The sequence below is a fragment of the Vombatus ursinus genome, unplaced genomic scaffold (assembly GCF_900497805.2).
Source record: "Vombatus ursinus unplaced genomic scaffold, bare-nosed wombat genome assembly UNPS02014779.1, whole genome shotgun sequence".
NCBI lineage: Eukaryota > Metazoa > Chordata > Mammalia > Diprotodontia > Vombatidae > Vombatus > Vombatus ursinus.
Window position 1 is genome coordinate 59573887 of NW_020954557.1, and position 24810 is coordinate 59598696.

Here is a 24810-nt window from a genome sequence, read left to right on the forward strand (position 1 = left end):
GACATAAAGGCTGATACTATAAGCAAACTGGGAGAGCAAGGAATAGTTTACCTGTCAGATTTATAAAGAACAAAAGAATTCATGACCAAACAGGAGATAGAGAACATTATGAAGTGCAAACTGGATAATTTTGATTACATTAAATTGAAAAGTTTTTGCACAAACAAAGCCAATGTAACCAAGATTAGAAGGAAAGTAGAAAACTGGGAAAGAATTTTTACAACCAGTCTCTCTGATAAGGGCCTCATTACTAAAATATATAGAGAATTAAGTCAAATTTATAAGAATACAAGTCATTCCCCAGTTGATTAAATGGTCAAAGGATATGAGCAGGCAGTTCTCTGATGAAGTAATTAAAGCCATCTATAGTCATATGAAAAAATGTTCTAAATCACTATTGATTAGAGAAATGCAAATCAAAACAACTCTGAGGTACCACATCATACCTATCAGATTGGCCAAGATGACAAAACAAGAAAATGATAAATGTTGGAGAAGATATGGGAAAATTGGAACACTAATGCATTGTTGGTGGAGTTGTAAAATGACCCAACCATTTTGCAGAGCTATTTGGAACTATGCCCAAAGGGCTATCAAAATGTGCATACCCTTTGACCCAGCAATAGCACTTCTAGGGCTATATCCCAAAGAGATCATAAAAATGGGAAAAGGACCCACATGTACAAAAATATTTATAGCAGCTCCTTTTGTCATGGTGAAGAATTGGAAATTGAGGGGATGCCCATCAATTAGGGAATGGCTGAACAAGTTGTGGTATATGAATGTAGTGGAATACTATTGTTTCATAAGAAATGGTGGGCTGGTGGACTTCAGAAAAACCTGGAAAGACTTGTATGGACTGATGCCGAGTGAAGTGAGTAGAATCAGGAGAACATTGTACACAGTAACTAACAGCCACATTGTGTGATGACTAACTTTGATAGACTTGGCACTTCTCAGCAATGAAAGGATCTAAGACATCTCCAAAAGTCTCATGATGGAAAATGGTATCCACATCCAAAGAAAGAACTATGGAGTTTGAATGCAGATCAAAGCATACTCTTTGCTCTTTTTTTTTCTTCTGTTTTGTTTTGTTTCCTCTTTCTTGTGGTTCCTTCTATTGTTTCTAATTCTTCCTTACAACATGACTAATGTGACAATATGTTTAATAGGAATATATATGTATAGCCTATATCAGATTGTATGCCGTCTTGGGGAGGGAGGTGGAGAGGAAGGGGGAGAAAAATTTAAAACTCAAAAGTTTATAAAAATGATTATTGATAAAATAAATTAATTAGTAAAAAACTTTATATTGTAAAGTAAAATTTATAACTTAGAAAAGAAAATAAAATTTAGAAATAGTTTGTTGAACATTAACTTAGTTTTTCATATCATTTACATTCTATTTTTTATTATTTCCCTTAAAGATTTAAAGTATTGATTACCTAGAGAGAAAATTTATTGAGATTAGGCAATGGTCTGTTGGAAAAATCAGCCCTATTTCTTTTGTTGGTACCTAGTGTTATTTCAAGAAAATTAGTAAAAATATGTGTGTTTTTCCCCCACTTTATAAAATTATACTTTAAAATATTCATAGTTAGCTTCATTTTAAGTATTTAAAAAATGAATATACATATATATGTAGTTAAACAACAAGATTTGTGCTTAATAAAAATTTATCAGAATGTTTTAAAGTTTTTTGCTCTCAATAAATGGCATTTAAAATTCTAAATATTATTTTACCATTTTTCTTACTATGTTAATTGCAGGTTTTGAATTGAAGTATAAATGTACACTGAGTGGACACTCTGCTCCAGTTCTGTCTTGTGCTTTTTCTTATGATGGTCAGATGTTAGTTTCAGGGTAAGCTGTTTAATTTGGTTTTTGTAATTTAATTATATTTTGAGTTAGGGAAGAGTGGCAATATAATAAAGTGAGCTCAGTTTTCAAATTCAAAGCCTGTCCTCCTAGAAAATAACTTAACATAAAGAAATTATTACTTGTATGATGAAATAGGCTCACTTTTAAAATTTTTACTGTGTGAAATTAATGAACCTTGTTCTCTGAGCTGTTCTCACTTATTGGTTTTTTTGGTTTTGTTTTGTTTTCTTTAGATTGAAATGGTAGCCTATACATTATGGTGCTGTAATTTCTCCTTGTCTATCTTTCCTATGATGTGAGATGAGGAAGTGATAAGAGGGAGCTGTCTGGAAAGTGCTTCAGTTTTGTTCAGTGAAATGTGAGGCAGGTTCTTAGTTGAGAAGGTAGCAGGAGGAGAAGCTACATGAGGTTTGAGGAGGGATGAAAAAATTTGGAAAAGTTACTGAGGCAATTGAGATACCAAATCAATTAAGGGGGTGTAAAAGGATTACCTTGCAGGGGAGAAGGCCCAGTTAAGATTAATGTGACATAAATTTGTAGTCGATCCAGTTAGCAAAATTTCACAATTGCTCACACAGCTGCAAATCTGTACTACATATAGTTCGCTCCTTCACAATTTAACAAGTTATTGCCAAAGCTGTCTTGTTTTGTTTGTTTTTTCTACTGACATCTTTTCTTCAGTGAATTTTTAATATCCTTCAATGACCTTTTCGTACTTTCCTTCTTTTTAAAATTTTGTTAACCTTAGACTTATTCTACTTCTTTCTTAAGTCCCTTTGCCTCCTAAAAAACTTGAAAGAAAGATAAACAAAACCCTTTTATCAAACCTACATAATCAAAGAAAACAAATCACACTTTTCACATCCAAAAATACATGTCTCATTTGAGCTCATCACCTCTGTTAGAAAATAGCTACCATTTTTTATCATTGGTCTTATGGAGCCATAGTTGGTCATTACATTGATTAGAGTTCTTATATCTCTCTTAGTAGTTTTTCTTTGTATTATTCTTATTGTATCAGTTGTTCTCTGGGTTCTCCTGATTTCATTCTGCATAAGTTCTTACAAGTATTCTCATGTTTAACTGAAATTGTCCCTTTTGTCATTTCTTGTGGCACAGTTGTGTTCCATTTCATTTCAAACATTTGTTCAGCCATTTGAGCTACTGTGTTAAAGCAGTTAAAATAATATCATTATTGCTACATGGTATGTTGGTCACAGTCTTTGTTTTGTATAATTTGCTTTACCTGCTATAAACCTGTAGTAGGGATGGTATAAATTTTTATATGCTTTTTTAAAGAGGAAATAAAATAAATTTAAGTCAGATGCTTCCTCTTAATATATAAAACTTCATTTATAAAAGACTTTTTGCCCTTTAGAGTGATCTCAAACGACTGTTATTAAGAATAGTCCATGTGACCACAAGACCAAATTAAGAATTATGTATTTAAAAAGAGGGAAAAAATCAAATTGCAGAATTATTCACAGTCATGTATGGCTTACCAAATAATAACTGTTTTTGTAATGTTTAATCCTTTTGTGATGTTACTCTTCAAGAACTAGAAATGTATTTAAAAAATTTTTTGCCTCACAGATGTCTGTTCTAATTATAACTACTTACTACAAATTGCAACTAACATTAATCTTTTAATAAGGTTATTTTTCATTTTGTAGAATAATTTTATATTTGAAAAGTTTATTATATTTGAACCTTTATATTAGAATGATTTGCTATTACACCCTATATTCTGTTATATATTTTTATTTTACTTATATTATGTATGTTTTTCCATTTGATAGATATGTATTTATTTAAACTTCTTCTCTTTATTAAATTGGTAATGTTTTAAGTACAATTTAAGTAAATTTAAAATTTTCCCTATTTATAAAAACATTCACACAAATTTTTCTTTTCTCTTTTTTAAAGATCTGTGGACAAATCTGTGATTGTATATGAACCTGTAAGTATTTGAGCATCTAGTACTGGTACATGTGTATGGGTTAAAAAAAATTCTAGGGTACTATCCTTTAAACTTAGTTTATCTAAAAGACAAATAAGATGATAAATTTGGTCTTTTTTTAGTATGTATTCTCAAATGCTTTAACTGCTGCTTCAAACTTTACAAGACCTATGACTTCACTAATTTGAGTATTTCTCTTATTGGCATAGATCAAAGCCTTTCCAGAGCTTAATAGACCATCTTCATGAGATGCTGTGAACCTGATAAGACAGCAGTTTAACACTTAGTGACCAAATTTCTGGTGATAGGCTTCTTTGAACTTCACTCATCTAGTCTAGCTGGGAGATGTTTTCCTAAATCACACATCTGACCATGTCCCAACTCTACTCAGTAAATTCTAGAGCTTTTGTCTTATGTAGTAAGATCAAATATAAATCCTCTACTCAACATTTAAGCATTGTAAATTAGTTGCCTTAAGTTTAACCAGTGTTAATTAATTGCCACGAGACTACTAAAAGAGCTCAGAAAACACCCTAGTCAGCAAATATCTAGCTTGCTTGCCAGGGACAGGTGATTGCCAAAGGCAACACCAGGTTAGAATATAAAGTCATTTGTAAAATCTCATGAAGAAGGATTATAGATAATTATGAGCAATATAGTCTCATAAAGCAGACAGAAGCAGAAGAGAGTAAAACCAGTCTAAAGAAAGCTCATAAACATATCTAATTAAGTAAAGTCATCCAAAGAGAATTCAGAGTTTAAAAAAATGAAAGAACTATAAACAGAAGAAAAATGAAAAAGATTTCAAAAAAGATTTTAACAACTTGTTTTCTCCATAAAGGCATGTGGCACCACCACACTTGGACCCTAATCTCACTCTCCCAGATATACTTATCAGGAAGGTAGACATGACACTGAAGTGAACAAAGAGGGAAGGGGGTCCGGAGAAGCAGCTGTGTTGGATGAAGTATGTACAGAAGTCAGTAGAGGTGGTATAGTTGTGAGGGCATGAGGAGGAGATGCCAAAGCCAAGGGAAAAAAATTTCAGACCTTCTTAGTACCTAAAAAGGTGATGAAGGAAACATCAGTGACCTTTGTGCCTGTTATTCTATCTATGCAAAGTCTTTGAGGGTCACCAGTGCATCAATTGAGGGCATCTTCAATGAGGGTATTAGTTGGGAGCAAGAAGGCTTTTTCAAGCAATATTCATCAATGGATCACATCTTTACCATTTCACAGACAATTGAAAGATTTAGAGAATATAAGATCCTGTTGTGCTTATTGATTATTTATTGCAGAGAAGCTTTTGTTTGGTAGACCAAATTGATGCCTCATAACAAGATACATGCCCTTCTCACCCTCTCCCTCATAGAGTCCCCTGCTTCCTTCCTGGCTTAGTTCAACTGCTTCCTTTAGTATGAAGCCTTTCCTAACCCTTCCAGTTGCTTGTGCTTTACCCAAATATTATCTTATATTTGTTCTATGTATATCTACATAACAATAATTGTAGTAATTATAATATTAACCTATATGTACATGTTGCTTCCCCCGATGAATTGTAAGGTCCTCCAGGGTGGAGACATTTTCACTTTTGTCTTTGTATCCCCACATTTTCATATGTGCCTGACATATAGCAGATGCTCAAACGCCTTTTGATCTATTATACAGCCTGTTGCTAAACTTATACTCAAAGCCTTTTTTTAGTGTGGCACAACCTGACAGAGTTTGCATTCTACTGGCGTAGCCTTTGAGAACCTCTATACTAGGATAAAACATCAACATAGGACTCGTCTTTGTCGTTGTTGAGTTGTTTCAGTCGCGTCTAACTTTCCGTGACCCCATTTGGGGTTTCTTGACAAAGATACTGAAATGGTTTGCTATTTCCTTCTACTGTCCATTTTACAGATGAACTGAGACAAACAGGGTTAAGTGACTTGCTCAGGGTCACACAGCTAATAAGTGTGTCTGAGGCCAGATTTCAACTCAGGTCGTCCTGACTCCAGGGCCAGCACTCTGTCCCTTGTCTTCACATGTAACATAATTGTTTGGGGTCATTCTCTAAAATAATATATGATTTTTAAATTAGGCAAGACAGTCAGATATAGTGAAAAGAACACTGGATTTTATAATTCATAAGACCTGGGGTGACATAACAGTTTTGCTTCTTAAAAACCCTGTGACCTTGGGAAATCACTTTACCTTTCAGGGCCTCAGATTGTTTATCTGTAAAATGGGACATAGGTGGACTAGATGATCCTTAAGATCTTTTCTAGCTCTAACTGTATGATAAAGACCTCACAGTACCATAGGAAAATGTAGATTTAAGGAGCTACAATCCAAGGAGTAACTTAAAACATATAGCATTGAGATACAGGTAATATAAGCCATAGATAGCGATAAAGAGATTATGTACCTTCAAATAATAGAAATCACTTTGTTTCACACAATAGTGCAAAATTACCTCTATTAATATGCTTTGTGTTACATATGATTGCTAAATTATAAAGCTAACACTCAGACATAGTAAGAATAATAAAACCATGCCAAATCTTAGTTTTCTTTGGGAATTAGAATCATATGAATAACTGAAACTCATAATAAGGAGCTAACTGATATTACTGGATCTTCATTCCCCATTGACTAATGACAAGAGGCAAGATTGGATTGGAAAGATAAGACTAGTGTATGGAAGGATTTTAAGTGCTGGGCTTGATTCAGTAAGCTGAAAGGAGGATTTTGTGCACCTTGAAGCAGAGGAGTGACTTCATGAAAATAGTACTTTAGGAAAATAAATGTAGAGATCATAGGATCACAGATGTAAGCAGAAAGGTGCCTGAAATGCTGTCAAGTCCAATCCCATCATTTTTTATCAGGGTCATCATCAAGCGAGTTTTGAATTCAGATTTCCTGACTCCAAGTCTGGTGCTTTATCCACCATATCAAGCTGCCCTTTCAACTCTACATTTTTTGCCCTTAATCATTAGTATTTTTGTACAGTGAGATTCATTCATTCAGGAAATATTTGTCAAGCATATTATATGTAAGCTACCTTGCAGCACAGTAGCTGATGCAAAATGAATATGATAGAGCACCTGGCCCTCAAATAATGGCAGTAGAGATTTTGTTCTCTGAGGAGCAAAGGATTGCAATCAATTTTAGATTATCTTTGGTCACACAGAAAATCGATCTTTTGAACAGGGCTGGTCTTAGGTGTGTAGTATGTGGTTTGAATTACAATGAAAAAGTACTAAAGTGGGCTTAGAGCTTTATGGAGGTACTAATGAATTTGAAAACATTTCAAAAATGGTGGAGAAATAGCAATGCATACTTCCTCACATCCTTGCTTTTACTTTTTTAAACCATGCAGTGTCCTTACCTGTTCTCTTTTCCATCCTTCAGGTTTCCAACGATTAAACTGCTCTTTTTCTGTCAAAAGTAAATCCAAATACCTTTTCCCTTGTTCCTATTTCTTCTTGCCTTTTCATTGACCACAAGCCAAACTCCTTTCTGTCCTACTTTATTAATCTGGTGCTGTCTACTACTGACATTTCCTTCATTTGTAGATTGACAATGTTCAGGTCTTTCAAGGTAATTAAAAAAAAAATTCTTTGACCCGGATTTCTCCCTCAAGCAATTCTATTTTCTCTCTCCTATCCTTTACTGTTAAACTTCTAAAAAGAATACATATTGTACAGTCTACATCTACTTTTCATTCCTAACTTGATTGATACATAACTGCTTTTAATCTGTCTTCCTTCATTACCACTCTATTGAAACTTATATCCAAAGCTATTAATGCAAGTATTAATAGCAAATCTAGTGGCCTTTTCTCAGATACCTTCATCCTTGTTCTTTCTTCAGCATTTAACACTGTTGATAATGTTTTCCTTGATATCATTCTATTCACCCTTGATTTTTATAATATTGTATTCTCATAGTTTTTGATTTATTTCTCTGGCCACACTGTCTCTGTCTTCTTTATTGACTGCTTATCCTGACTCTTATATGTGGGGTGTACCTACTGGAATTGTCTTTGTCTGTTTTCTCACATATATTCTTTTCTTTGATATTCTGGAACTCATTCATTTCTATAGCTTCAATTACAAATCTTTTTAGTTGATTCCCAGACTGACCTCATCCCCCAGCTTCAGTTCTGCGTTTCAAATTGCTTACTGAATATCTTCACCTGGCCACCAATATCTTAGATTCAGCATGCCAAAAAGTCAATTCCACTCTTGAAAACCTGCCTTTTTTCCAAAAACTATTTCTTTTGATGTCATTGTGTTTCACTCACTCTGCTCAAAACCTTAGAGTCATACTTAACTCTTCCCTCTTTCTTATTTCTCAAATCCAGTCAGTTGGTAAGTTCTATTGATTCTGTCTCTATAATATCTTTCTATTCCTTTCTCTCTTTTCCATTTCCACTGCAAATACTTTTCAGGTACTTATTGACTGTCTACTCGACCAGTGGTGTCAAACCCAAATAGAAACAATGGCCACTAAGTTGGATATAACAGTGCCTATGGGTGCATATTGACTTACAAAACCTCTTATTAACATCTGTTTTTATAATATTTTTATTAACTTTGTTGAGTATTTCCCAATTACATTTTAATCTGTTTTGGGCCACATGGGGCTATTGTATGCCATTTATTTGACACCTGTCTTAGACTGTGGTAATACCAATAACTTAAACTTACATAGCATTTAAAAAAAAATTTATGTATTTATTCACTTTTAGTTTTCAACATTCACTTTTATATGATTTTAAGTTCTAAATTTTTTCCCCTCCCCAAGACAGCATGCAATCTGATATTAGCTATACATGTATGATCATATTAAACATATTTCTACATTAGTCATGCTGTGAAAGAAAAATCAAAAGGAAAAACCATGAGAAAGAAAAAACAAAGAACAACAACAGAAAAAGAGAAAATAACTTGCTTTGATCTGCATTTTTGCAGATTGTATCAAGCTGCCCTTTCCACTCTACATTTTTTGCCTTAATCATTAGTATTTTTGTACAGTGAGATTCATTTTGCAGATCACATGTAGATAGCATTTTTTGGAATTCTCTCAGATCATTGTGTTGCTTAGAAGAGCTAAGTCTGACAAAATCAGTCATCACACAGTGTTGCTGTGTGTATAGTGTTCTCCTGGTTCTGCTTATTTCACTCAGCATCAGTTCATGTAAGTCTTTTCAGGTTTTTCTGAAGTCCACCTGCCCACCGTTTCTTATGAAACAATAGTATTCCATTACATTCATATACCACAACTTGTTTAGCTATTCCTCAATTGATGGACATCTCCTTAATTTCCAATTCTTTGGCACCACAAAAAGAGCTGCTATAAATATTTTTGTACATGTGGATCCTTTTCACTTTTTGATGATCTCTTTGGGATACAGACCTAGGGGTGGTATTGCTGGATCAAAGAGTATGCACAGTTTTAAAGCCTTTTGAGCATAGTTCCACATTGTTCTCCAGAATGGTTGGATCAGTTCACAGCTCCACCAACAATGCATTAGTGTTCTGATTTTCCCACATCTCCAACATTTATCATTTTCTTGTTTTGCCAAGTTAGCCAATCTGATAGCTGTGATGTGATACCTCAGAGTTGTTTTAATTTGCATTTTTCTAGTCAGTAGTGATTCAGAGCATTTTTTCATATTACTGTAGATAGCTTTAATTTCTTCATCTGAAAACTGTCTATTCATATCTTTTGACCACCTTTCAATTGGGGAATGACTTGTATTCTTACAGATTTGACTCAGTTGCCTATATATTTTAGAAATGAGGTCTTTATCAGAGACACTTGCTATAAAAATTGTTTCCCATCTTTCTGCTTTCCTTCTAATCTTGGTTGCATTGACTTTGTGCAAAACCTTTTTAACTCAATGTAATCAAAATTATCCATTTTGCATTTCATAATGTTCGTCATCTCTTGTTTGGTCATAAATTCCTGCCTTCTCCGTAGATCTGGCAGGTACTATTCCTTGCTCTCCTAATTTGCTTGTAGTTTCACCCTTTATGTCTATCCATTTTGACCTTATCTTGGTATATGGTGTAAGATGTTGGTCTATGCCTAGTTTCTGCCATATTGTTTTCCAGTTTTCCCAGCAGTAATATTATGAGTTCTTATCCCAGAAGCTGGAGTCTTTGGGTTTATCAAACAATAGATTACTATAGTCATTGACTACTGTGTTTTGTGTACCCAACCTGTTCCACTGATCCACCACTGTGCTTCTTAGCCAGTACCAAATAGTTTTGATGATTGCTGCTTTATGATACAGTTTTAGATCTGGTATGGCTAGGCCACCTTCCCTTGCATTCCTTTTCATTAATTTCCTTGATATCCTGGACCTTTTGTTCTTCCAGATGAATTTTGTTACTCTTTTTTCTAGCTCTATAAAATAATTTTTTGGCAGCTTGATTGGTATGACACTGAATAAGTAAATTAACTTAGGTAGAATTGTCATTTTTATTATATTAGCTTGGCCTACCCATGAGCAACTGATATTTTTCTAGTTATTTAGATCTGACTTTATTTATGTGAAAAGTTTTTTGTAATTATGTTCACATAGTTTCTCAGTTTGTCTCTGCAGGTAGACACCCAAATATTTTATATTGTCTCCAGTTAAATTTCTCTTTCTATCTCTTGCTGCTGGATATTGTTAGTAATATAAAGAAATGCTGATGATTTATGTGGGTTTATTTTATGTATCCTGCACCTTTACTAAAATTGTTAATTATTTCAAGTAGTTTTTAGTTGATTGTCTAGGATTCTCTAAGTATATCATCATATCATCTGCAAAGAGTGATCTCTTTGTTTCTTCCTCAATTTCTTTTTCTTCTCTTATTGCTAAAGCTAATGTTTCCTAGTACAATATTGAACAACAGTGGTGATAATGGACATCCTTATTTCACCCCCAGTCTTATTGGAAATGCTTCTAGCTTATCGCCATTACATATAATGCTTGCTGATGGTTTTAGGTAGATGCTACTTATTTTAAGGAAGACTCCATTTAGTCCTATGCTCTCTAGTGTTTTTAATAGGAACGAGTGTTATATTTTGTCAAAAGCTTTTTCTGTATCGATTGAGATAATCATATGATTTCTGTTAATTTTGTTATTGATATGGTCAATTATGCTGATAGTTTTCCTAATATTGAACCAGCCCTGTATTACTGGTATAAATCCCGTCTGGTCATAGTGTATTATCCTTGTGATAAATTGCTGTAATGTCTTTGCTAATATTTTATTTAAAATTTTTGCATCTATATTCATTAGTGATATTGGTCTATAATTTTCTTTCTCTGTTTTGGCTCTTCTTGGTTTAGGTATCAGCACCATGTTTGTATCATAAAAAGAATTTGGTAGGACTCCTTCTTTGCCTGTTTTTCCATATAGTTTACATAGTATTGGAATCAATTGTTGTTAAATGTTTGGTAGAATTCACTTGTAAATCCATCTGGCTCTGGAGATTTTTTTCTTGGAGAGTTCATTGATGGTTTGTTCAATTTCTTTTTCTGCAATGGGGTCATTTTGAGTATTTTATTTCCTCTTCTGTTAATCTGGGCAATTTATATTTTTGTAAATATTCATCCATTTCACATAGATTGTCAGATTTATCGGCATATATTTGGGCAAAATAGTTCCTAGTTGTTGTTTTAATTTCATCTTCATTGGTGGTGAATTCACCCTTTTCATTTTTGATACTGGTAATTTGGTTTTCTTCTTTTTTTTAATTAAATTAACCAAAGGTTTATCTGTCATTTTTATAAAGTGAGCTCCTAGTTTTATTTATTAGTTAAATAGTTTTCTTAATTTCAGTTTTATTAATCTCTTCTTTGGTTTTCAGGATTTCTAATTTGGTATTTAATTGGGGATTTTTAATTTGTTATTTTTCTAGCTTTTTTAGTTGCATACCCAATTCATTGATCTCTTCTTTCTCTATTATATTTATGTAAGCATTTAGAGATATAAAATTTCCCCCTAACAACCTCTTTGGCTGCATCCTGTGAGTGCCTTTTAGCAGGACATAATTTCCTTCTTCATCTCTTTTAATTAGATCTATTTTTGCTTTTACTTTGTCTGAGATCAGGATTGCTACCCCTGGTTTTTTTTTTTTTGCTTTTTTTTTTTTTTACTTCAGCTGAAGCATAATATATTCTGCTCCAGCCTTTAACCTTTACTCGGTGTGTATCTGTCTGCTTCAAATATGTTTCTTGTAAACAACATATTGTAGGATTCTGGTTTTTAATCCACTCTGTCTGCTTCTGTTTTATGGGAGAGTTCATCCCATTCACATTCATAGTTATGATTACTAACTGTGTTTTTCTCTTCATCCTATTTTCTGCCCATTTATACTTTTCTCTCTCCTTTCACCTCTCACCAGTGTTTTGCTTCTGACCATGGCCTCTCTTGATCTCCCCTCCCTTCTATCCGCTCCTCTCCCTTTTCTTTCCCTTTTCCCCTACTGCTTCTTCTGTCCCTTCTTTCCTGCCTTCTATCCACCCCCTCCCTTTTCTTTCCCCTTTCTCCTTCTACTTCCCTATTGAGTGTGATAGGTTTCTATAACCAACCAAATGTGTGTGTTATTCCCTCTTTGAGCCAAATTCGATAAGAGTAAGGTTCAAACAATGCTCACCCAACTCCCTTCTTTCCCTCTACTGTAATAGGTCTTTACACCTCTTCCTCTGATATAATTTACCCTATTCTGCCTCCCCCTTTCCTCTTCTCCCAGTATGATCCTTTTTTTTTTGCCCCTTGATTATTTATTTTTATCATCACATTAAATTTAACTTATTAAATTAAATTCAACTTATATATTAAACACCCTCTGTCTTCTAAATGCCATAGTAAAGATGCAGTTCTCAAGAGTTACAAGTATCATCTTCTTGTGTAGGGATGTAAACAATTTAACCTTATTGAATAATCTTTTTTTTTTCTTTCCTGTTTATCTTTTTATGCTTCTCTTGAGTCTTGTATTTGAAGATTGAATTTTCTGTTCAGTGCTGGGGTTTTTTTCTTATCAGGAATTATTGAAAGTCCACTATATCATTGAATGTCCATTTTTTCCTCTAACAGATTATACTCAATTTTGCTGGATAATTGATACTTGGTTGTAGTCCAAGTTCCTTTGCCTTCCACAATATCATATTCCAGGCCCTGTGATCCTTTAATGTAGAAGCTGTTAAGTCCTGTGTAATCCTAACTGTAGTTCCACAATATTTAAATTTTTTCTTTCTGGCTGCTTGCAGTATTTTCTCCTTGACCTGATAATTCTGGAATTTGGCTATGGTATTCCTTGGAGTTTTTATTTTGGAGTCTCTTTCAGGAGATGATTGGTGTATTCTTTTGATGACTATTTTACCCTCTGGTTCTAGGATTCAGGGCAGTTTTCTTTGATAATTTCTCGAAAGATGCTGTCCAGGCTCATTTTTTTTATCATAGCTTGCAGGTAGACCAATAATTCTTAAATTATCTCTCCTGGAACTGTTTGCCAGGTCAGTTGTTTCTCCAATGAGGTATTTTACATTTTCTTCTATTTCTTCGTTCTTTTGAATTTGTTTGACTGATTCTTGATGTCTCATAGTCATTAGCTCCCATTTGCCCAATGCTAATTTTAAGGAATTGTTTTCTTCGGTTAGCTTTTGTCCCTTCTTTTCCATTTGGCCAATTCTACTTTTTAAGGAGGTCTTCTCTTCAGTGAGTTTTTGTACCTCCTTTTCCATTTGGCCAAATCTACTTTTTAAGGAGTTGTTTTCTTCAGTGATTTTTTTTTTTTCCATCTGGCCAACTGTATTTTTTTAAGTAATTATTTTCTGTGTTCAATTTTTGTCCTTTCTTTTCCATGCTGTTGACTCTCTTTTCCAACACCCCTTATTTCTTTTTTTTCAGTTTTTCTTCTACCTCTCTTATTTGACTTTTAAAATCCTTCTTGAGCTCTTTCAAGAAGGTTTTTTAGGCTTGAGACCAGTTCATATTCCCCTTTGAGGTTTCAGATGTGGGTATATTGACATGGTTGACCTCTTCTGAGTTTGTGTTTTGATCTTCCCTGTCCTCATAGAAAGAGTCTATAGTCAGTGTTTGTTTTTACTTCTTGCTCATTTTTTGGCCGATTTTGTGGCTTTTAAAGTTGAGCTCTCCTGCTGGAGCACAGGGGGTACTGTCCCAAGCTTCTTATGCTGTTGTCCAGGGGCCTAGTCACTAGCTTTGTTCCCTAGGGCCTCAGGCACTGGCTGCTGGAGGCTACAGGTGTCTGGCAGCTTACCTGATGCAGAGCTAGGGTCTTAACGGTAGCGTTTGGCGTATGCTGAGACCAGATGTTTTTCTGAGTTTCCCTGGGACTGTGCTGAAGTATGGGGATGTCTGGCTGCTGGAAGATGCCTGCCCGCCCAGGACTGCACTGAATCACTGGGAGGTCTGCTGCTGGAGGATGCCTTTCTGCCTGGGGCTGCACTGGCACATGTAGTGGTTCTCCAAGCTGGAGTCTTCTGGTTCCCCTGGATGTGCTAAGGTGTGTGGGGGGTCCTGGTGTTGGCATTTGCCTTTTCTACCACTCTGGGGCTCAGAATCTCCTGCTGGTTTGTTGAGGTGGAGTCTACCATGGACTTTCTGGGATGCTTCCTATACTGGAAATGTGCTCCCCTTTTACTCAAGTGATATGGACCTTATTTGCCTTATTCTCTAAGTCTTCTGAATCAAAAGACTGCTCTGCCACATCTTTCTGCTGGCTCCACTGTTCCATGATCTGTTCTGGGGTGCCATTTTATGGGTGTTCGGAGATGAGAATGGGAGAGGGACAGCGATCTACTGCTCGCTCTGCCATCTTGACTTCTGGAAGTTCCAGATCTACATAGCATTTTAAGGTTTACAAAATGTTCTCCCAATAATCGGGAGGGAGAGAGATAGTGTATTATTATTCACACTTTACAAATGAGAAAACTGAGGCTCAGAGAGGTTAAGATTTGTTCAAGGTGATATAACTACTTGTCAGAGCTCAGTAGTCCAACTAGTTGTTCTCTTGCCATCTCTTCATTTATCATGGGTTTCAATTCCCTGATCAGTTTTATTCCCTTTTTCCTAGTGTTGAAAGCCATTGTCCATAGTATGAAAAAAGAATTAGAACAGAAAGTTAGTTGTGCCATTCTTCATCATTATCTCATCCATTAAAAGTAGTGATTCTGTCCTTTAATATTCCTCTTGGCTGCAGCCTGGCTTGTACCACCACCTTTTTCTTTGTTCTTAACTGTTATTACCAGTCTTTTCTAGTTATGAAATTTACCATTCTTACATGACCATACCACTTGTTAAATAAAATTTCAGTTGCCTGTCCTTGTTTTGTATCTCCTAAATGCCTTTGTTTTTGTTTTTAATCAGTGTGGTATAATAGAAAGAGTGCTGTATTTGGGATCAGAAGAGACATGAATTTAAATCTGGTCTACATGATCACATTAGCTAATAACCTTAAACTCACGTTGACATTGCTGTGTTGGCATATGAACTGAAGGTGTAAGTCACTAAAATCAAGGAGGTAAGGAGCCATAAAATCAAAGAATCTGATGAGTCCTAGTGGTTGGTAAACAGAGATGATGAAGGTGATAATGATGATGATGATGATTAGCTAACATTTATATAGGACTCACCGTGTTCCAGGTATTGTTCTAAGTTCTTTACAATTATTCTCTTATTTGATCCTTGCCATAACCCAGAGTGGCAGGTGGTATTATTATCTCCATTTTATAGATGAGGAAACTGAAGCAAATAGAGGTTAACTAACTTGTCCAGGATTACACAGCTCTTAAGTATTAGAGGCCAGATTTGAACTTAGGGCTTCCTGACTCCAAGCCCAATGCTCTATCCACCTTACCACCTATGTACCTTAGAAATGTTGATTTTGAAAGAATATACAGATAGCTGGCAAATTTTAGTATTGGGGCCTACTATTTCATTATTTTTTCTTAATTATTTTTCTTTATCATTAATATCAAAGATAGATGCCATATAGAACACAGACATAAACTATATGCGGTAAACTTAAATTCAGGAAAAAAAATAACAAATTTCTTCTTGCCTATACAATCATAAGACTTTTTTTTTCCATTTTTCAGAATACTGGGAGCATACTTCACACTTTGACTCATCATACCAGGTGTGACCTTAACATCACTTTTTATAACTATTATTCAAGAAAAATTCTTATTTAGAAAACATATGATATTAAATTCCCTAGTTCTTTTTCTTTCCTAGGTATGTTACAAGCTGTGCCTTTGCACCCAATAGTCTTTTACTTGCTACTGGGTCAATGGACAAAACAGTGAACATCTGGCAATTTGAGCTGAAAGCACATTGTCAAGGTTAGTAGGGATATTATCTCTAACCTAGCTCGCCCCTTTCAGCATTTAGTTTGGGAACACAGTAAATCTTGTGACAAGTTGTTCAAATTGCTTTCCTTAATATAAAACATGAAATACAGATTTATTATAATTTTTAAAATCCTTTCGGAGAGGTCAGAATTAATAGCTAGAAGTACATTAAAACTGTAGGAAAGTGCCTTTGGTGTCTGATTGTGTGCATGTTTAAATATTTTCTCACAATATCCATTTCCATAATTTTTATAGAATTCTCTGTTTAAGAATAAACAGTTTACAGAGAGAATAGAAATAATATATTTTCTTGACCTCATTTTGGCCACTCGAGGCAGTAGGAGCAGCTAACTTACTGACTCCTGTTTTTGTCAGTTGTACAGACCTCTATACTGATACACAAACAAGAGGGCAAATAGAACACCTTGTTCAATCTTAAAATAGAAGAAAAAACACATGTATCAGGTGAAAAAGAAAAGGTACAAGGAAAAATATTTCATTTTGAATCTTCTGGAAGGTATTAAATAATGGAATGAAAAATTAAGGAAATTTAAATAACTTTGTGAAGTAAGTAAAAAATTTTAAGGAAATGCATTTTAAATTATACATATTGTATTTGCTTTTTTCCTCATGGTTTCTCAAGCAGGTAGGCCAGAAGATGAACCAAAGCAATTTATTGAAGATTGGTCAGAGGAAGAAGTTTCATTATGGCTTTGTGCACAAGGTTTAAAAGACCTTGTTAATATTTTCAAGATGAACAACATTGATGGCAAAGAACTGTTGAATCTTACGAAACAAAGTCTGACTGATGACTTAAAAATTGGTAAGATTAATAAAAAAAGACAGTTTTACATAAGGAAAGATTATGTATAAGTACTTTCTGGAAAGTTGTATCCAATTGTATCAAACTGTTTTTCTCTAGATATGCTAACATATGTACTATTGTTGTATTTATGTATTTAATTTGTAATAACAACCTTAAGAACTAACTGAAATTACAAATAAGAAGGAATATTTAATTATGGTACAACCTCAGTCTACATAGTGTAATTGGCATGTCAGTGGAAAAAACAATTTAATGAGTCTATATACATGAAAATCAAAAATAGACTCACTTTAGTAAGGACTCCTTTCCCTGTCCCTAGTTGGGCTAGGCTAGGCTAGGCCAAATTGGAATGATTCTAGTTACCTGGGGATTGTTAGCCTGGACTGCATTATGATGCATCATATGACACCCACCACCTGCAGTACATATATATTGAATTGTTTTTCCACTAGTGGAGACTTATGATCAACCGCACACATCTGTAAGACAATTGGCTGTTATGATTTGGAAGTATAACCTTTTAATGCAAGAAAAAGCAAAGCTGTGAGCTTTGCCTGATTTACCTAAAGTTCAAATACGATGTTTTAACCAAGCATAATTCAGTTACCTACTACGTACATATTATAGAGTAGAATTTTGATTAATCATAATTCCTGGTCAGCAGGGAACTCTGGTTAATCAGAAACCTTCTGTTGTTGAAAATCTTTCTAGAGTGTACTAGTATATTTTCTTACATTATTAATAAGAAAATTATTAATATAACTAAATGTTTGATGATTAAGAATCTTGCAGTTCATTATTGTTATAATGTGAATATGTGGAAGAGGTATTAACCTCATTCTATTATCCTCAGGTAAAAGTCACAATAAAGCAGATTTGGACTCACTTCTGTCCAGAATGGAATGAGTCCCTTTTACTATATAGTTTTTTAAGCAAACAGCTATGCTTTGGGATGATATAGAAAGAGATTAAAACTTTAGGTTTGGGTTGAACTGTATGGCTTTTGAAGTGCCTTCTAACTTTAGGATTTTTTATTTTATAATATTATAATTGTTCAAGGTATCAAGTGGACTGACTCCAGGACATACCCTGGAACTTGGTTTTTGGACTCTGAAATCTTAGTTTATTATTTGCCTTTCCCTCCTAAAAATAAGAGTATATAGTCTACTTAGATGAGGATTCTAATTATGTAGGTCCTGAATTATAAGAGTTTTACTGTACCATAACAAGCCACTAATGTTACCATGTGAAATAAAATTATTTTGCAAGAAAAAGTAGTCATTTCCAGTTTATAAAAGATGGTTACAAATATAACAGTAATAAGTTCTAATGAAAATAAGATGATTTTTTTTTTAGAACCAAGAGATCATCAGTGTGGTTTAAAAAAAAAAATTTCTGATCTGACACAAAATAATTTCATTGGAAAGTACAGTGAATTGGGTTTTGCCATTATCAGATGTAAGCAAAAAATTGAGCAATATCTCATTACTATCTTAACTTTGTGGTTGTCTAATTGAAGAAAATTGCAGTAGGTGATATTTTGTCTGAAAATATTTCAGTAAATATATAACTGTTCATTTGTCACCAAAGCTCAAGAATTTAGCATGCTCAGCACATTTAACACTTTTACTAAGTAGGATAAGGATTTTATTTTCCTACAGTATTCTGGAAATCTTGAAAAATTCTTAAGTTTCTAAACTTTAATCTTCCACAGGTGCTATTTTAAGCTGTAGTGAAATCCTACTAGTATTTGAGTTTTCAGAAAACTAAATAAGACACTGCAGGAAAATGTACTAATGGGGTCTAAGATTGTGTCTAAGCATTGAAAAAATGTGCTGCACAGCAAAATGTGATAATGAGGAATATGCTAATGAGATTTCACTTTATAATCCTCAAATGCAGAACTATTTTACATTTTTCCTTTGTGGCAGAACAGATAAAACAGCCCCTGCATCAATGTGACTATATTTGAATTCCATTTAATACTCTTCATATGAAGAAAGCTTATTAATTGTGCACCAAAGTAGAATGAGTAGAATGCATTGGACTGTTAAAAACTAGAGTAGCGTATCTGTTGTGCTTGACACTTAAAATAGAGCATTTTTAAATGAGTTGAACAACCTGGATGTTAGATTTTTTATTTGAAAGAGAATTTTGTAGGTTCTATATTAAGGAGCTGCTGCTAACTCATACACCTGTTGGAAAAGAATGCTTTTAGCTGAGCAGAGGTGTTGGTTTCTTTCTGGGGTGGTGCTTATTTTTTTGCCAGAGGAAAGTCATTGCTTCGTAGTGAATGGCTAGGTGCTGCCTGGCACTGGAGGCTCCTGCTAATAAATTAGATGTGGGACAGCTCCTCATTACTCCTATATTTTGGCATGTAATAGAGAATGTCCATGCAGAGATTACATATGTATTATATGTATTTTAATAATTATACCGACACCTCATATGTATGGAAGTTTACATACCTGGAAGAGACACTATAAGTTGAATGACATAAATTGATTTCCCATTGAAACATAGAATCACATCCTGAAGAATTTTTTTTTTTTAGAAAAATAACCAGAAATAGAATTTAAAAGAAATTTAAGTATAAATTTATGTTGAATCATATAAAGTTTTCTAAATAGCATAAAGAATCAATTAAACAGGGCAGTGTAATAATTCATTTGTAAATTTTTAAATATTATATGCTGTCATAATATACTGTACAAAATTTTTACCTTCAGAATTTATTTTCTACTGCTACATTAAATAAGGTAAAGTATTACTTCAACAGAGAAATCAAATTCTGGAGAGATTCCATAGAGATGTTTAACAAGAGTGTTTGAATACACTTTGGGAAGACTTTAAGGCTACTTCTTAGCTCTTTCAAGAAATTTATACAAATATAAATTTCCCTATAGCAGGTAGGCACAGGTGATGGTAAAGATCAAAGTTGCTGGTTTTCCTGACATTTGAGAGAGAGTATCCATTTTCAGAAGTGACTTTAACAAGTTTGGATGTTGCTTGCTATAAACCTAAAATTGCAATAGATCACATACTTGTCCATTCTTTCCTTTCCTATCTTTTCTCCAGGCCTTTGCACAGGGTGCTCCTCTGGCGTGGAATGCACGTCTTCACTATATATGCTTCTTACAGTCTTTATTTTCTTTCAAAGATCTGCTCAAAGATCACTTTGTACATGAAGTCTTTCCTTATCCTTCTGCCCAAGCTGCCAGAACCTTCCTTGCCATAATTATCTTGTATTTATTTTAATATATTTATACAAAGTATGCACATCTTCTTAATGGAATATAGGTTCCATGGGAACAGAGATTGTTTCTTTGTTTCCCCAGCCTGTAATGCAGTGTGGGATACATTAATTCTTGATGGATTGATTCTTCATGCGTGAATCAATGGCTCACTTTTCTTCGTTCTTGGAAAAATTAAGGTTTTGCTAAAGATCTTTCTGTGTCCTCTGCTTTTACTTCTCTGAGCTTATGGAGAAATAAAAATATTTTCAGGGGAGATTTTTTTTTTGCACTCAATTTCATGACAAGATGGTTGCTGTCAGAGAAGATTCCTCTTAATCTGCAACCTTGTCTTGAAAGTAGATAGACCTTTCCATTTTACTTAACAGACTATATTGTCCTGGTATCTTATCTTAAAGTAATGGTTTTATTAGTTGAGTATCACCAAAAAGATGTTTGCTTTTGTTGCTTTTAGATAGTTAGTTATTCTGATAAGTTTTTCAGTATTATACTTTTGTGTGTATTTTACATTCCCATTGACTTTAAGATAGCCCCCTAAAAAATTATCATTATTTGGTAGACTAGAAAGAGCTCTGGTTCTGTCTTCAGAGAATTTAAGTAAAAATCCAACCTGTGACACCTATTACCCTTTGTCACCTTGGGTAAGTTATATAGCTTCCCTAGGCCTCAGTTTCATTATCTTTAAAATTATGTGGTTGAACTTGGCATCTAAGGTACCTTCCAGCTCTATATCTATACTGTCTTTCCATTCAAAGCTTTGGAAAAAATTTCAACTCTTTTATCTCTGACCTATGAAAATAATAGGAGAATGTTTTCTCATTGATGGTTGATGCACAAAGGTAGTAGGTAAGTACTACAAAAAGCTGTTATGTGAAAGCGGTGTGTTAAATTTTTTTTGTTTCTATAAGACTAATTGTTGAATCAGTAAAAGTTTCATCTACCAAACTGAACTGCAGTAATATGCTTCATTACATTAATCATCTGGAGCAACCAAACTATACATCTCCCCAAACCAAGAAATATTTAAATTAAGAGTCCGAATATTATACCACTGGCTTCCACAGCAGCTTATGTGTAAGCTTATTTGTATAGGCTCCTCAAAAATGAAGTACTTAGAAATAAAATGAAAAATTGATCTCTTAGAATAGTTTTAGAATACAGATTATTGAGAAACATTTTTTGTCATTGATTTGCAAACTTTTCTAAAAATTGACCTTGATTTATACACATATCTTTCATACTAGTGGGACTGTTAAAAATAAATATAAAATAAAGTAGTATATTTGGCTGAATAAATGCTCATTTTACATTAATTTAATTTTTAAGTGAATGTCATATTTTACAGTTTTGTTAAATTCTGAATTATATTTTTAAAGTAATTTTTGCATGTAACAGCTTTCTAAAATGATAGAGGTAAACCTTGCTTTCCAATTTTAATAGTTTCTATTAATTCAGACATTTAATTCTCAAGATTAACCAAGATCTAAGAACAAGGTTTATTATATAGATAGTCCCCACTTTACAAAACATCTTACGTATAAACAACATGTATATTAAAATGGATATTCCTGCTTAGAGTCATACCACCACGTTCCCAGGTGTCATTACCATGTGAAAAACTTGAGACAGATAAGGAAACGGATGACACTGTATTAAGGGAGGCTGTGTTTGCTTGTGGAGACAGGGTTGGGGAGAAGGGTATTGGGCTCCTTTTAGGACAGAGGCTCTTATCCTGAGCAATGTGTAAATTTATTTTTTTGTAACATTTTGATAAGTGTATTTCAATATAATTGGTTTCCTGTAATTCTATGTATTTTATCTATGCATTTAGAGACATTATTCTGAATCATTCATAGACTTCACCAGACTGCCACTGAAGGGTCCATGACACAAAAAAAGGTTAAGAATTTTTGCTTTAGTGTCAAGTTAGAGCTCCTCTTCTAGGGATGGAAAAGAGAGATAACAGTGGTTGCTTCTTACCTCGGTCTGACCGTTGCATTGCTAACCCCTTAAGCTTCTCTAATTTTGTACCTAGATCATTAATTATGCTTCTTTCTTCCCCTCTTGTCAGCTGCTCAGCTCTTTCCCCCAGCCCCAGCTTGCTCATTCTGAATGCTCTCTAGATTAAATTTCATTCCACTCCACTGTGGACCTCCATACTGTCTGAATAAACCAGAAATAATTAGCTGCTGGAACATATATGTTTTAACTCTTATACTTGCGTGACACCTTTCAGTCATTCAGTCAGCAGGCATTTATTAGGTGTCTACTCTGGGCCAGTCACTGTGAGGGTGCTAGGAGTACAAAGGTAAAAATGGCACAACTTCTACCCTCCAGAAACTAATGTTGTCTTGGGGAAGACTACACATGAGTAAACAGAAAATATATACAAAATAAACATAAGACTTTTGGTGGGGAGGAAGTGGAGGTAGTAGTAGCACCTGGAGAGATCAAGAAAGGCATCCTATCATAAGAGGCAGGAGCCGACCTTTGAGGGAAGCTAGGGATTCTAAGTGAGGTGAGAATGAAACACAGTCTGAAGGAATTTGATGTGTGAAAAACTATCATTTGTTGGCTCACTCCTCCTATGTCCCAGTAGTCATCCATGGGATTCAGTCTGATCAAACCTGGAAAAACCTCTTCCACTCTGGCAAGAACAAGGCTAGATGAAATGCTGTAATTGTGGGCTTTGGACAGCATGAGGCTATAGGGGGCAAGAGAAGAGGAGGGAGTGCTGAAAGCATCAGAGACAGAATTTGCTTACTACAGCTTTTTTTGTATGGGGCTACCCCTTACAAAGCATAGGAAAACGTTTAAATTTTTACTCCTCTTATATCACTTATACTCTACAGTTAAGACTCAATACAGGCTTATAGTATTCATTAGTAATTAAGCTATAAGATAAGTCTGAGGTTTTAGTGGCCAGCCTAGGAACTTAAACACTCTATAATATCATTTCTATAGAGAAAAAATAGTTTCTTTTTTCCACACAGCTTCCTTAACAAATGAACTTTTGGAATACAACTTGTTCCTAAGTTGGCTACCTCCTTAGCCTCCCTAGATTTCTTTGAGACTTGGCTAAAATCCTCCTTTTACTATTACAAGAGTATTTTTTGTTTTCTTTTTATACTAATTTTTTCAATTAGAAATTTATTTTCTCTCTTTCCCATCTTTCCTCCCAAGCCTCCCCCCCAACAAGTCCCTTGCCTCTGAAATTACCTTCCATTTATATTGTATGTGTGTATATGTGTGTGTGTGTATATATACAGTTATATATAGTTATTTATATTGTGTGTGTGTGTGTGTGTGTCACACACACACAGGCAAGGATAATGCCTTTGTGTCCCTAGCATGTGGTCTAGTGCCTAGCGTATAGTAAATACTTAATAAGTACTTGTTGAAAGTTGAGGTATATGATTGTAATGTTTCATTTTCATGTATAACCTTGAATTTTAGTAACTATTTAAAACTAAAGAAGAAAAGAATAGCTCAGACTTAGATGCTTTTACATAGGATAATTTTCCTCTTGAGACTAATGACAGAGAATCCAAGGAATTTTTTATGGAGTCATAAAGCCATAGAAGAAATAGTTTCAAGTAGTGTCATGTCCCATGAAGAAATCCTTTATTTTTTTCTAGTGCTTTATTTTAAATATCGTAAGGTCTTAATTTGGGACTCTGTTAAGAGAATTTCATAGGCAACATTAACAGTTTGCTAGTGTGTTTTCATTATTTTCTCAGTTTGATTTGTTTAGAAGCTTATATTCTTTTTATGGGAGTTACTTCACTTTCTCCCTCTCCCCCTCCATTTTCACCCCATTTTTCTCCCTTTTCCCTTGGAAACACTCTACAAACCTGGCTGATGGTATTTTTATCTTTTTTTCCTTTTTACTTAGCAACAGTAAAACCTACTTTTATAAAAACCAAAATGGCAAAGTCAACAGAATGTCCTGTTTACACTTTTCTTCTATACTTTGTCTGTGATCATGCTGTAACAGATCAATGAGCAGTGAAGATAGTCATGCAAAATATTATAAAATATATATATCCATTATAATGCTGTATTGTACTTGGAATTCTCAGAGTGATGCCAACACTTTTAAATCTTGATAACCATAGTTGGGAAATGTTTAATTTTGTGAATAAGAAAATTGAATTATTCTATTTTTTGTTGTATGTTCTTTAGGGCAACTTGAAATTTTAGGAATTTTTAAAGTCTAAGACTTAACAATAAATTTTTCTAATGCTTCTAGCTTACTTTATTTGTTTTTCTTTTTTTGTTTTGTTTTATTTGCTAGGCAATGGGGTTAAGTGACTTGCCCAGGGTCACACAGCTAGTGAGTGTTTTGTATCTGAGGCCGCATTTGAACTCAGGTCCTCCTGAGTCCAGGGCCAGTACTCTATCCACTGCGCCACCTAGCTGCCCCCCAACTTACTTTAAGTAAACAAAAATGTAGTCTTTGAAAATACATTAAAATGTTATTTCTTTTTTTTTTTAAAAAGAGACTTAATTAAAAGAG

At 34.1% G+C, this 24810-nt stretch overlaps 1 protein-coding gene across 3 annotated transcripts in view; it reads left to right on the top strand.

Moving 5' to 3' along the window:
- The window catches only part of WDSUB1 (WD repeat, sterile alpha motif and U-box domain containing 1), an 81570-nt gene that overhangs the window by 33174 nt on the left and 23586 nt on the right, over window positions 1-24810 (top strand). For 2 of the 3 annotated variants that reach the window (XM_027866158.1, XM_027866159.1), the window contains 5 exons: window positions 1770-1863; window positions 3808-3841; window positions 15957-15997; window positions 16096-16202; window positions 16855-17034. In XM_027866158.1, coding sequence (XP_027721959.1) covers window positions 1770-1863; window positions 3808-3841; window positions 15957-15997; window positions 16096-16202; window positions 16855-17034 — 456 coding nt within the window. The remainder of the gene's footprint in view (window positions 1-1769; window positions 1864-3807; window positions 3842-15956; window positions 15998-16095; window positions 16203-16854; window positions 17035-24810) is intronic. The other variant, XM_027866160.1, reaches the window with a different exon arrangement.